At 42.6% G+C, this 13935-nt stretch overlaps 1 protein-coding gene across 1 annotated transcript in view; it reads right to left on the bottom strand.

Annotated features, from left to right (window-relative positions):
• Positions 1 to 700: 700 nt before the first annotated feature.
• The window catches only part of ANKRD33B (ankyrin repeat domain 33B), a 61059-nt gene continuing 47824 nt past the window's right edge, over positions 701 to 13935 (bottom strand). Inside the window, exon 4 of the mRNA XM_084850587.1 lies at positions 701 to 3586. Coding sequence (XP_084706713.1) covers positions 2733 to 3586 — 854 coding nt within the window. The 3' untranslated portion in view covers positions 701 to 2732. The remainder of the gene's footprint in view (positions 3587 to 13935) is intronic.

The raw sequence follows: 13935 nt of genomic DNA on the forward strand, positions 1-13935 counted from the left end.
CAGCTGAAGGCAGCTGCAGTAAAGGCCTGGCAAAGCATCTCAAGGGAGGACACTCAGCATTTGGCCATGTCCATGGGTTCCAGACGTCAGGCAGTCATTGACTGCAAAGGATTTTCATCCAGGTATTAAAGGCGATCCTTCAGTTTGAAATGATGTTGGTTTGTTCCATTGCTTATGAGACTCTGTACACACAACAGTGGGAGCTAACCTCTTGGATCCTGACATGTTGCCTGTAGAATCAGCCTGGTCAGCTTGATATTGATTATCATTGAGAACTAACAGTTGTACTTGACTCTGCTTAGAAGCCTTGTTTAGAATGATGTTGAATATTTCTTGTGTTTGAATGTATGCAAGCATAAGCTCTTGTATTTAGTAGTTATGCAAATACGTTTGTAGTAAAAGAAAGAAAAAGACAAATCTTGTCTGAGAGAGTCTTTCTTTGAAATAAGAATTCTGTATCACCCATATCAAGAGTAAAGTATTAAGTTTGCTCTATGATGGTATCTGATTTTGGGAGGGGTTTAAATATGTGTGGATAATCAGGTAGCCCAGGGTTGCTTACAAACTGGTAACATATTTTGAAAGAACTTCTAAAGCAAGGCACATGCCACAGAAATAACTAGTCAGACTAAGGCCAAATTGAAGTTGAGAAGCCACAGTGGAACAGACTGGTTCCAAATCAAACTGAAGAAGACATGTCACAATTTACACAAAATTTATTGTCTCTTAATCGAAAAAATGACATACATATACACATACAAATGAACATTGCTACTTATCTTCATCCCTGAGAGACTGCAAAAGTGCATTTCAACTGAACCTGTCTTTTAGATGATAATCCAAGTGCAAATTCATGTACTTGCTTGTCAGAACTGATTGCTTTTGAGAAACTGACTACGATTTGATATGTGAATATACTGTGTTGGCTGTAAACAAAAATATACCATCTCTGTCAGAACTTATCAAATAGATACAATTAGACAGTTTTGCCATGGGCATCTAAAAGCTTGTCCTCTAAGTACAAAAACAGTGCTGTTTGAAAGTGTTACCTATTTCTTTTTAGTCTGCCATGTTGCTTTTAGTGTACCTTAGTGGAACTGTATATGGCTCAGCATTTTAGCTAGTACAGAATGCAAAGAGTAGTGCAAGCACTCACTTGGTTGATGGGCTTGCATACATGAAACATGCATATATTAGGTATGGTTTGCAGTCCTCTACACCAAAGGTGGGCAACCTGTGGCCCTCCAGATGTTTTGGCATATAACTCTCATCAGCCCTAGCCATCATAGCCAATGGTGAGGGATGATGGAAGTTGTAGGGCAAAATATCTGGAGGGCCACAAATTGCCCACACTTGCTCTACGCACTTAGGTGGAAGCAAGGGCTTGCTTATGAGTAGACATGTATAGGATTGTGCTGTAAAGAGGACTGTCAGTTCAATGGTTTATGCTGCAGAAACTCTCTCCTGACAGTTATGTATACCCCTTAATCTTTAATTGGTGCAAGTGAGTTATATTTTAAACTGTGGGTTGTGCAATACCAGTTGGGAGTTGTTGTTTTTTAAGGATTTGTTTAACTATCTTGAGGGATGACATTTTTGTCATGCTGCTGTATTAGACCTCACAGCAAATCATATCCCCTTCCATAGTGCTACCAATGTGCAAGAAAACATGGGTGCAATGCAAGGAAGAGATAGTATTGATTTTAGTGTCTCTTTGTTATTTTAGTTGTATTTTAACCAGCTTGAGGTCTACCAAAACTGGATATAAATTTATAAAACAAGCAAACAAAATGTATGTAAGGAAACATCTTCATTTCGTTAGCAGGCAGTCACAGCTGCGAACAGGATTTCTGGGCCAAGTGCAAAATGTTTGGAGCTTCTTGGGAGGAAGCACAGATTACAAATGTATAGAACCTTACATTGAGGATAGGGCTGAAAAATTATTGGAAAAGATCCATAGAAATGTTGCAGTTTCCCATGGAATTAACTCAATTTCTACCATCTCTTAACATTTTGTTTTTAAAACAGTAACATCCCTACTCAGTAGGAAATACATCAGATACCACTTGTTTTCATTACCTATATTTCTCAGAATTAAAACATTATTTACAAAAGTGTTTCTTCATAAATTAGTTTTACTCTGCAAAATGCCCTGAGATTTTTGCATCCTTTAATATGCTTTTTTGAAATTTCATTATTATATTCATATTTTCTTAGCTGAAGCCCTCTATTTTAACTCAGTGGGAGGAAAATACCACAATCCATTTATACAAAATCTATAGACTATCTTTTCATATATCCTCAGGTCAGTGTTTATGTAATCTGTTTTTTAAAAAAGCAAAAAAAAACCCCTTCCAATTATGACAATATAGAGATTCCCTTTCAAGCATATTCAGTTGCCTAATTACTCTTTTATGGATAATCTAGATATCAGGGACTCTTTTCTAACTTTCTGTTGCTGGAGCTTAATCCCACAACCCCTTGTCCTACTTTTGCGAGGACAGCTGTTTTACACTCTATGTGAAACAATCTTTCCCATATTTTAAAACTGTTCACGAATTCCCTACACCTTTCCTTACATTCCTTTACTGGCCCTTTATTGTCAGCTACTCTATAGAAGACTGTCTTCAATTTGAAATTCTCTTTCTTAAATTATGGCATTAAGCTGCCCCCACACAACATGCTGGCCTGTATGTTATACCCGTAGCATTGTCATGATTCCCATTTTCAGTTCAGGTCTTGCTTCTCTGGCGAGACCCTTGTTTCTCTTTCTGAGCTTTTTCTGCTTTTTTCTTTTCTTCTTCCTCTGCCTTTTTCCTTTCTTCCTTTAACACTTTATACCTCCATTTGGGAATCTGCAGGTAGGCCCCATTACTGGCGCTATTTTCCTGCCTCACGCTTTCTGGCTGGAAAGCAGACGGAGGAGCCCTGCTGATACGGACTTTGGGAATAACAAACCCAGGGCGCACACTGCTCCTTCTCAGCAAGTGCAGCGGCAAAAGGCTGGATTTCCTCGGAACCACAATACTCACCTGAGGAACATTTAGACTGAAAGGCTGCAGGCTGGCTCGACGCTCCTTCTTTTTGGAGACTAATGTAATTCTAGAGTTCTGAAACAGCTTCTCATAGCTGTTAAAATGGTCTCTGTTCTCTAAAGATCGAAGTTCGTTGGCTCTTTGTTTCCTAAGGATTTCCTGCACAGCAGGCCTGCGTTTTCCTATACCTGGGGGACTTTCAGGACACACAGTCCTACAAGCGATGGCAACAAAAGAGCTCCTTAGACTTGTTGTCGCCCTAACCATATGATTAAGGACGCCATCTTCTTCAGGGCCATGGAAAGCTCTGAAAGATACTACTGACCGCACAGTTTCTGAGATCCTCTGCAAACAGGTTTTCGGCTCTGCAGCCTTGGCAAGAAGTTCTGTCATCTTTGGCCATTCTAGCTCATAGTGGTCACAAAATTGTTCAGCATATGGCTTGTCCATAAGTTTCTGCATAAGATAGGCCGCTTCTATTCTTCCTGTGAAACATGCCCATTCCTGAGGAGTGAATCCACGGCCTGGGTCTGTTGCATTAATGTTTGCCCCTCAAGGAAGAGAAAGAGAAAGTTGTTTTTGAAAAGAGTGTGCAGGATCACATTGTATATGAAAAGCCAAGCACATCCTGAATGTTATAAGTTGCTAATACAGTCAAATCCTGTCACAGTTAGTTAATATTTTAATGATAAAATAACACTTTATTACACAGCTAAAACAGGTTTTGAGATACTTAAAATTTTAGATAGAGGTTTAATGGCCAGTAGAGAACTGAACTGTGAACCAGCAGATGGGCAGTGCAGCACACAGCATTAAGTTAATACTATTAGCTCTCCAACCAACAGCATCATCATAAACTAGAGTCATGTCTACAATGTGTGGTAATTATTACACAAGTAATATTTGCTGGCTGAGCTTGCATTTCATTGCCTCACTGAGTCTGAGTTTTGAAAAACCATACAACAACCTCCAGACCTAATGGGCATTTCTATTAGTATTATATGAAATATTTTGATACATTTTTATTATATTTTATTTTACTACCTTGACACTCTGTGGAAATTGCCAATAAAGAATAGTGTGGGAGTGGCCATCATGAATAACTGGCTGTTCTATGCTTTGTCCCTGGAAAAACGTGATTCTACCTCATGCCCTCTTCTCACATTACTTTTAAGCTTACATGTAACTTACTTTTGTTATGGACAATGGCCATACAAATAACATTTTATTGATCTCGCTTTGCATTTATTTTTAAAACTACAGTGTCTAAGAATGTAAGAAATTGCCATAAGGAGACAGGGTAAGCAGCGAAGCGACACATAATTAACAATTAATAGAAAAACTGAAGTTCAGAAACAGCATGGTATTTAAGTGAGTCCTGCCTGGTGCAGAAACATTAGGCGCAGTCTTGATGCACACTCCCCACACCTCAATGGTTAGCTCCAAAAAGGGAACAAAATGGGGAATGGTCAGGAGACTAAGAACGTCACATCTGCAATGGCCTCCCAGTCTTCAGAGTCATCTTGTTAACAAATATTTATTATCCACCTTTCCAGCACTCAAGACAGCATATAGTGAGGGATAAAACAAATTGAACAGCCAAAAAAACAGCACCAGGAAAAACAAACAAAGGTAATCGAAGGACAAATGGAAGAGATGTGAATATGTTTGCTGACAATAACACCACACCAGATGGTACAGCCAGAAACCCAAGTCTGTGGATTTAGGCTAATCTCATGAATGGTTAAGAGGTTAATATGAGACTATATCTGACTACAATAAGAATGAAAGGTATATCCGAAACTATCCCATACCAGATAAGAACGAAGAGGTAGGAGGGTAATAGGCAGATATGATGAGTCACATTCCCCTCCTTATCTCTAGCCCTTACGCATACTGGCAAATCGTTACAGAACAGCATGCTGCTTTATGTTCTGCTAAATTCAAGAAGTTGGCTGAAGTGTGTTGTATGTTTAAACTTGGCAAAAATGTGATATTCTCTGTTTCTTCCTTCTCATTGCGGTTGTGTGTGTTTTTTAAATCTTCTTGTGGTTGTTGTTCAGATGTTAAGTCATGTCTGACTCTTCATGACCCCATGGACCATAGCACGCCAGGCCTTCCTGTCCTGCGCTCTCTCCCGGAGCATGCTCAAGTTATTATTCATTACATCGGTGATGCTATCTAGCGATCTCATCCTCTGCCGTCCCCTTCTCCTTTTGCCTTCAATCTTTCCCAGCATCAGGGTCTTTTCCAGAGAGTTTTCTCTTCACATTAGGTGGCCAAAATATTTGAGCTTCAGCTTCAGGATCTGCCCTTCCAATGAGCAGCCAGGGTTGATTTCCTTTAGGATGGACTGATTTGACCAGGGGACTCGTAAGAGTCTTCTCCAGCACCACAGTTCGAAAGCATCAATTCTTCGGCGCTCAGCCTTCCTTATAGCCCAGCTCTCACAGCCATACGTTGCTACTGGCAAAACCATAGCTTTGATTATATGGACCTTTGTCGGCAAGGTGATGTCTCTGCTTCTTACTATGCTGTCTAGGTGTGCCATAGCTTTCCTCCCAAGGAGCAAGCGTCTTTTAATTTTATGGCTACAGTCACCGTCTGCGGTGATCTTGGAGCCCAAGAAAATAACATCTGTCACTGCTTCCATTTCTTCCCCTTCTATATGCCAGGAAGTGATGGGGCCAGATGCCATGATCTTCGTTTTTTTAATGTTGAGTTTCAGACCAGCTTTTGCACTCTCCACTCTCACCCTCAACAAGAGGCTCTTGAGATCCTCTTCGCTTTCTGCCATTAGGATGGTATCGTCTGCATATCTGAGGTTGTTGATAATTCTCCCAGCAATCTTAATTCCGACCTCTGATTCATCCAACCCGGCATTTCTCATGATGTACTCTGCATATAAGTTAAATAAGCAGGGTGACAATATGAAGCCTTGTTGTATTCCTTTCCCAATTTTGAACCAATCGGTTGTTCCACGTCTGGTTCTGACTGTTGCTTCTTGACCCTCGTACAGGTTTCTCAGGAGACAGGTAAGGTGGTCTGGTACTCCCATCTCTTTAAGAGTTTGCCACAGTTTGTTGTGAGCCACACAATCAAAGGCTTTAGTGTAGTCAATGTAGCAGAAATAGACGTTTTTCTGGAATTCTCTCGCTTTCTCCATGATCCAGCGAAAGTTGGTGATTTGATCTCTAGTTCCTCTGCCTCTTCGGAACCCAGCTTGTACTTCCGGTAGTTCTCGGTTCAGATGCTGCTGAAGCCTAGCTTGTAGGATTTTAAGCATAAACTTGCTGGCATGTGAAATGAGCACAATTGTATGGTAGTTCGAACACTCTTTGGCATTGCCCTTCTTTGGAATTGGGATGTAAACTGACCTTTTCCAGTCTTGTGGCCACTGTTGAGTGTTCCAGATTTGTTGGCATATTGAGTGCAGCACTTTCACAGCATCATCTTTTAGGATTTTAAACAGCTCAGCTGGAATACTGTCATCTCCGCTAGCTTTGTTGTTACTAATGCTTCCTAAGGCCCACTTGACTTCACTCTCTAGGATGCCCGGCTCAAGTTCAGTGACCGCACTATCATGGCTATCAGGGACATTAAGATCTTTCCTGTATAGTTCCTCTGTGTATTCTTTCCACCTCTTCTCAATCTCATCTGCTTCTGTTAGGTCCTTGCCTTCTTTGTCCTTTATCATGCCCATCTTTGCACAAAACGTTCCCTTGATATCTCCGATTTTCTTGAAGAGATCTCTAGTCTTTCCCATTCTATTGTTTTCCTCGATTTCTTTGCATTGTTCATTTAAGAAGGCCTTCTTGTCTCTCCTTGCTATTCTCTGGAACTCTGCATTCAGTTGGATATATCTTCCCCTTTCTCCCTTGCTTTTTGCTTCCCTTCTTTCCTCAGCTACTTGTAAAGCCTCATCAGACAGCCACTTGGCTTTCTTGCATTTCTTTTTCTTTGGGATGGATTGAGTTGCTGCCTCCTGAACAATGTTACGGACCTCTGTCCATAGTTCCTCAGGCACTCTGTCTATCAGGTCTAATCCCTGAAATCTATTCTTCACCTCCACTGTATATTCATCAGGAATATGATTTAGGTCATACCGGAATGGTTTAGTGGTTTTCCCTACGTTCTTCAATTTAAGCCGACATTTTGCAAGAAGCAGCTCATGATCTGAGCCACAGTCAGCTCCAGGTCTTGTTTTGACTGACTGTATAGAGCGTCTCGATCTTTGGCTGCAAAGGACATAATCAATCTGATTTCGATATTGACCATCTGGTGATGTGATGTCCATGTGTAGAGTCGCCTCTTGTGCTGATGGAAAAGAGTGTTTGCTAGGATCAGCGTGTTCTCTTGGCAAAACTCTTATTAGCCTTTGTCCTGCTTCATTTTGTACACCAAGGCCATGCCTGCCTGTTATCCCAGTGATTTCTTGACTTCCTACTTTGGCATTCCAATCCCCTATGATGAAGAGGACATCTTTTTTTGGTGTTAGTTCTAGAAGGTGTTGTAGGTCTTCATAGAACCGATCAACCTCAGCTTCTTCAGCATCAGTGGTTGGGTCATAGTCTTGAATTACTGTGATGTTGAATGGTTTCCTTGGATTCGTACTGAGATCATTCTATTGTTTTTGAGATTGTACCCCAGTACTACTTTTCCCACCCTTTTGTTGACTATGAGTGCTACTCCATTTCTTCTAAGGAATTCTTGCCCACAGTAGTAGATATGATGGTCACCTGAATTAAATTCGCCCATGCTTGTCCATTTTAGTTCACTGATTCCCAAGATGTCGATGTTCATTCTTGCCATCTCATGTTTGACCACCTCTAGCTTACCTTGATTCATTGATCTGACATTCCAGGTTCCTAAACAATATCGTTCTTTTCACCACCAGACACATCCACAGCTGAGTATCCTTTCGGGTTTGGCCCAGCCGCTTCACTCTTTCTGGAACTACTTGGAAATTCCCTCTGCTCTTCCCCAGTAGTATATTGGACACCTTCCGACCTGAGGGGCTCATCTTCCGGCATCATATCTTTTAGCCTTGTGATACGTTCCATGGGGTTTTCTTGGCAAGAATACTGGAGCGGGTTGCCATTTCCTTCTCCAGGGGACCACATTTTGTCAGACCTCTCCGCCATGACCTGCCTGTCTTGGGTGGCCCTGCATGGAATAGCTTATGGCTTCACTGAGTTACGCAAGCCCCTTCGCCACAACAAGGAAATGATCCATGAAGCTGATTGGTTTTCCAGCTCTATGACTTCAGTTTTCCCTATTCAAAATCTGTATATTCCCAGCTGTTCTTCCGACTGTAGTTCCAAAACAAGGGCACCAAAATAGATAGGCTATTTACTTGGGTTCTTTGAGTGGTCATCTGTGCCGTCACACAATTTAATTTTGTGAATTTCAATTGAATTTTTATTTCCAGAAGGTTCTAGTATTCTAGTCAGGCAGCTGGTATTCCTACAGTTCCCTTCACTCAAAGAGGGTTGGCTACTCCATGTACGTCCCAAGGAGTGGGGTAGGTTCCTTCCCATTCAGTTTCTTCAGCCTTGCCATGATAATTTCAACTGATACTAGCAGTGGGGAAGAAGGATGGGTTGTGTGGCCATACAATTGACTACTCAAAGACCATCAGTTACAGGTAAGCAACTTTTCTGTCTTTCTCTCTCTCTCTGAATTTGCACAATTGGGTGACTGGTAAGCTAACATACCTAGAGATGGGTGCTGGTAATATCATTGAAACAGACTAAAGTAAAATAGGGAATTTACCTATACAAAGACTTACAAAGCAATCCTATGCACTCAGAAGTCCTATTACGTTCAATAGGATTTATTCTCAGGTAAGTATGCATAGGATTGCAGCCTTAGATAATGAGTAAAACTAATAAGGGGTGTCTGTGGATGCCCTAGCTACAAAATAGTAGAAAAAATATGGAGAGGAAACTCTCAGAGGAAGTATTCTGTGTTACTTCTGTGGTAGTGGTGTAGGCAGGAAAGCCAAGCTCGACAGCTATTCTATGGCTGGGTTTGCATGATCACAGGGTAAAAGAAGCCATTGTGGCTTCTTCCCCCACTCCCACGCGTGCCAAGTACACACCTTTTATTTACATAATTACCTGCGCTAGAGCACAGGTTAGTGTGTTGTCTGAATCCAGCGCACAGCCCTGCAGCTTTATACCCACCCTACATCCCCTACTGCATGTTGTGGGTTGTAGGGTGGGTGCGAAGCCTCCCCCGCTGCACCACGTGACAGATTTGAACAACACACTAGCCCATGCTGCAGTGTGGGTAATTATGTTGTCAAGAATGGGTTAATAGAGTAGGAGCCATGAGGGCTGCTGGGGTAGTCACGTATGCAGCAGCCACCTGGAGGATGATTGCTTTTTGTTGTTTCTCAGCCTACAGCTCAAGGTCACGATTTGCCCGGCTAATTGGGAAAATGATAGCAGCCGTGCCTGGTGGGAAGATGCAACCCCTTTGGAGGGTGGAGTGGGGTGTCCCAAGTCTGGGTTTGGATTGGGTGCCTAGAATCTGCCTTGGGTTGCTAGGGCTGAGCAATAAAAGGAGGGCTGGAGAAGGGGCGGGTGTCTCTTCTTGGCCCTAATGGCATTAGGGTGCGCTGCTGGTCAATGGCTATCCTGGGAGGACCATACTTTGGTATGTATAGGATAGACTAGCTAGCTTTCTTGTTTTGTTCTTGGGAGTGTGTGCCTTGGCGTTTCTGGTTTTGTTTAGAGTTTTCTACCTTGCTTGTAATTTTCTGTACAACCTACCACCTCTCGCTATTCCTTCCTCTTTGTTCCATTCCCCTAATAAACTTTTGTCCAACTTTCAGTTGGCGTGGTGTGTCCTGAATAACTTCAGTGTTAAATACAGTGCCTGCTGGCCTGGAAGGGAGCTACTGGGTTAATTTGGGGGAAACTTGGGATTAATTTGGGGGTTAAGTTTGGCCTGATCTACCTTGCAGGGTTTTTGGGGTGAAACCAGCAATCCTTCACATATGTAAATAATGGTTGTGCACAGGCGGAGAAGCCAAAATGGCTTCTCTGCGATTGTGCAGACCCCGTCTGTGTTTCTCAAGCCCCTTGTCTCTAAAAGGTTCTATTTTGCCTGAAAAGGGTCAGCTAACGCAGATCTAGCTTTCCAGGGTAAACTGAGTTGTACATGGACAACAACTTTCCTGCTAAAACTCTCTGTTGACAAAAAAGGAAGCGGCCTCACATGCTAGTCAGCTACAGTAGGGATAGCTTGAGATTGCCTGTTCTCCAAGGTGAACAAGCCTCAGTCTGCACCTACTGAAATGGTAATGAGAGTCCCAAGTGGTACAGGATTCTATGTGGGAAGTACTACAAACCCCACTGTAAAGGCTGAGTGCACCATTGGGCAGGTTCAAACATCACACTAAGCCACCTTGTGAATAAGCCACCATAGGCTGGTTGTTCATTGAACAACCACGGTACTCCCAAGAGATGACTGGGTGTACCATGGCTTGTTCTCCCCGTCATTCCCCTTAGTTCTCCAGCTGGCTCTGGCCCGTATCCCAGGTGCCTTTGCAGCACATCTTGTCTCTTTGTACCAGCCCACTCCCCACTCTGATCACTATCCCTTTTTGGACATACTTCCAAAAAGGACTGACTTCCTTCACCACTTTGTCCCGCCAGGTGCTTTGGGAGTATGCAGATCAGGTTGTTTGTTTCTTTTAGCTTTTTTATTTTTGTTTTCCGCAAGCGTGCAAGCACGCAGATTTGGCTGTCCAATAACTGTAGTCTTGCCTTGTCAATCTCCTAGTATGTTTCTGCTGCAAGAAGCACTGAAAAGGGGGAAAAATGCAAAAGAAGTGCCCTGAAAAGGAGCACCAAAGGGTGTGTGTGTATGTGACAATAATTCCCACTTGGCAATGCCATCCTCTGGCTATTATGCCTTGAACTGACACTTGCCAGTGTCTTCCCCCCTTTCAACATTTACCTGAGTCTTCAGCAAGTCCAGAAAAGGGAGTTATTGGCTCCCCCCCTTTTCACAGCTCTTTTTCAGAGCAGTTACTGCAGTTGTGCAAAGTTCCCCTCTGTTTACTGCCCAACCTCTAAATTTGCACACATTTCCCTTCCATTTACTTCCCGCTTTTAAATTTGCACAAATATTCCCAACAGTTTAAAAGAAAAGAAAAGAAAGAAAACCTTAGAGGGTAGCTGAACAGGATGGAGTAAGTGGGGCACCAGCAGTAATTACCCGCACCAGCAGTAATTACATCTGCCCCCCCATGTGCCCCCACTCATTTGGCCCCACAAAGTTACCTTCTAAGGTTTAAAAAAAATCTGTTGAGATTTGCACAAATTGGTTGAAGCACAGTAACTGCAGCAGTAACTACTCCGAAAAGGAGCTGCAAAAATGGGGCGGGAGCCAGTAACCCCCCTTTCTGGCCTTGCTGGGGACTTGGGTATGTGTTGAAAGAGGGGAGGACACTGACAAGTGTCAGTTCAAGCCTTAATATCTGGAGGATGACATTGCCAAGTGGGAGTTATTGTCCCCTCCCCCCTTTGGTGCTCCTTTTCGGAGCACTTCTTTTGTATTTTCCCCCTTTTTCAGTGCTTCTAACAGCTGAATCATGCAAAGAAATTGACAAGGCAAGACTATATATATCAAACAGCTGAATCTGTGCTCTTGTGCACTTGCAAAAGACTGGGGTGGGGGGTATTAAAACAAAAAACAACCTCACTTATGTACTTCTGAAGCACCGGGGGGGGGGGAGTGGCAAACAAGTGACAGTCCCTGCAAAGTGCCAGTTGGGCATCGGAGGAGGGGCAGTCACTGGCAAGGGAGGCTCAAGGCAGCACTGGCGAGATCGCGAAGAGCAACATGGCACAGGCTTTTTTTGCTGCTTTTGCCAAGCAGTTCTGTAGCCGCTTGGCACAACCTATGGTGCTGTGTTCGGATGATGCAATAAGCCACCATGGGTATCAGCAACACTAAAACAAGTCATGAGTTCTCAGGGTGGCTTGTTTGCGAAAAATAAGCCATCCTGCAGAAACTTGTGCTGGGTTTGCATAACACGACAACCCACCATGATCACCTATGGTGAGCTATTGTGTCATGCAAACCAGATCATTATCAAGCATTACATCTTAGAAGAAACACAAGATCCTCTTTTCGCATCCCACACAGGGTTATGCCTAGCATGGCACAATAACTGGAACCTGCTCTCTGCCTTTTCCTCCCCCTTTTTGGGGTAGCCCCTCCTCTGAAAAAACAAACCTTTAAGAAAAGGTCCCACTTGGAATAGCTAGCTTTTGCTTCCCTAGCCTTTTCCCGCTCATTTTGGCTCTGATCTTGGTATCGGATTGTGAAGGGGCTTGGGGCAAGCCCAAGAGCTTGGCAGTACCTGTGGTCCTCCATCATTGCCTGGATGTTTGCAGACAATTTGGTGCTACACAGGAAGTCATAACTAATCAGTTGGAGCGCTGGGTTTATCATCTGCACTGAATTCTATTGGCTCAAGATAGATCTCTGGGCGAAATACACTCATGATATCTCTACCCTTCAGAAAGGTATTATTTGTATTTTGGTCTCTTTTGTCTCCCTTCTAGGAGCATTAATTCTGTCATGGCACACTGCAATTCTAGGTTAAACATCCTGAGGTCAGTAAAGCAATGTATGGAAGCTGTTCAATCCACCCCTTGAGGAAATGCATAAAGGAGGGGTTGCAATATTCCATAAGTAAAGCTGTAAAGGTTTCTGGAGATGCTCTGCACAGACATAGAAACCCATTATGGGACTGTACTATTTTCTAGTAGTGTGTCATAATTTTGCTCTATGTTCTCACTCAGGGAATCTATTTGGGATAAAATATTTGCTTTAAGCATTACTGAAGCACTGCTGAGATTTCTTTAAAGTCAATCCCACACAAACATAAATGAGGTTAGATACTTTGCCACCTGGATCAGACATGAATATTCAAGTCACTCTTCAAAGTCTCATGGCATTCTGTTTGTCATTCACTACATCAGGTCTGCAAGCCAGCTTCTAAGAAATGTATCTATTTCCACTTAGATCTGATTTTTCTAAGAGGAATCTAATGTTACAAATAGATTTTTTTTTCTAGGATAGGTAATCTGAGTAGGCCTGTCAGTTTGGAATATTAATATTCTATTAAATTAATACAGCTACACATACAGATCATAAATGTCATGTGCTTGAAATGTCTGAGCTTGGTTTCCAGTAAAAGCATCAGAAGAGTTCCAAGTCAAATGGAACGTCTGGCCCATTGTTTAAAAAACAAACACACTTGGTTTTGTTAGCACATCTTTAGAAATCTGGAACGTGCAACTCTCTAATTTCTAACAGTACTTTTTCTCCAACGTGGCAGGATCTAGCATATAGGTCCTAGTGGTTTATCTAGGATAGGGTTCACATAGGGTTTCACCAACCCTAGCTCTAGCAGCAGTATGAGAGCTGCCTTGATGTATTGTTTCACGAGTTGTTCCTTCAGGTGCCAGCATGTCAGAGCTATGCCACCAAATGGCTACTGAGCTGCTCTCGCAAGGCAAGGGATGGAGGCATGGATGGTGTTGCAATCCAGTGGTTCAGCTCTCTATGGTCCATAAGAGCCATGGAAACTTACACATAAGAACATCAAGCATACCTCTGGGTAAGAGAGGGTTTCCTAGTAGGTAGGTCATGAAAGATGCCCAAGGTAGAAAACAGCACAGAAGAATCAAGATGGTTTTCATCTTTTCTTCTTGTTGTACCTTGTATTTCTTTCTTTGCCGAAACATGTTTATTTGGAATCTGTTCTGAGGGGTTTAGAGCTTTCCCCTTTGAATCATGCTCATTATGATATGTGCTGATAAACTTGAATGAATTTCTGAAAGTTTGCTTCTGGGAATACTTGTGCAGTTGC

The sequence above is a fragment of the Heloderma suspectum genome, chromosome 4 (assembly GCF_057233095.1).
Source record: "Heloderma suspectum isolate Gila_16-S chromosome 4, 16-S_ref, whole genome shotgun sequence".
NCBI classification, from domain to species: Eukaryota; Metazoa; Chordata; class Lepidosauria; order Squamata; family Helodermatidae; genus Heloderma; species Heloderma suspectum.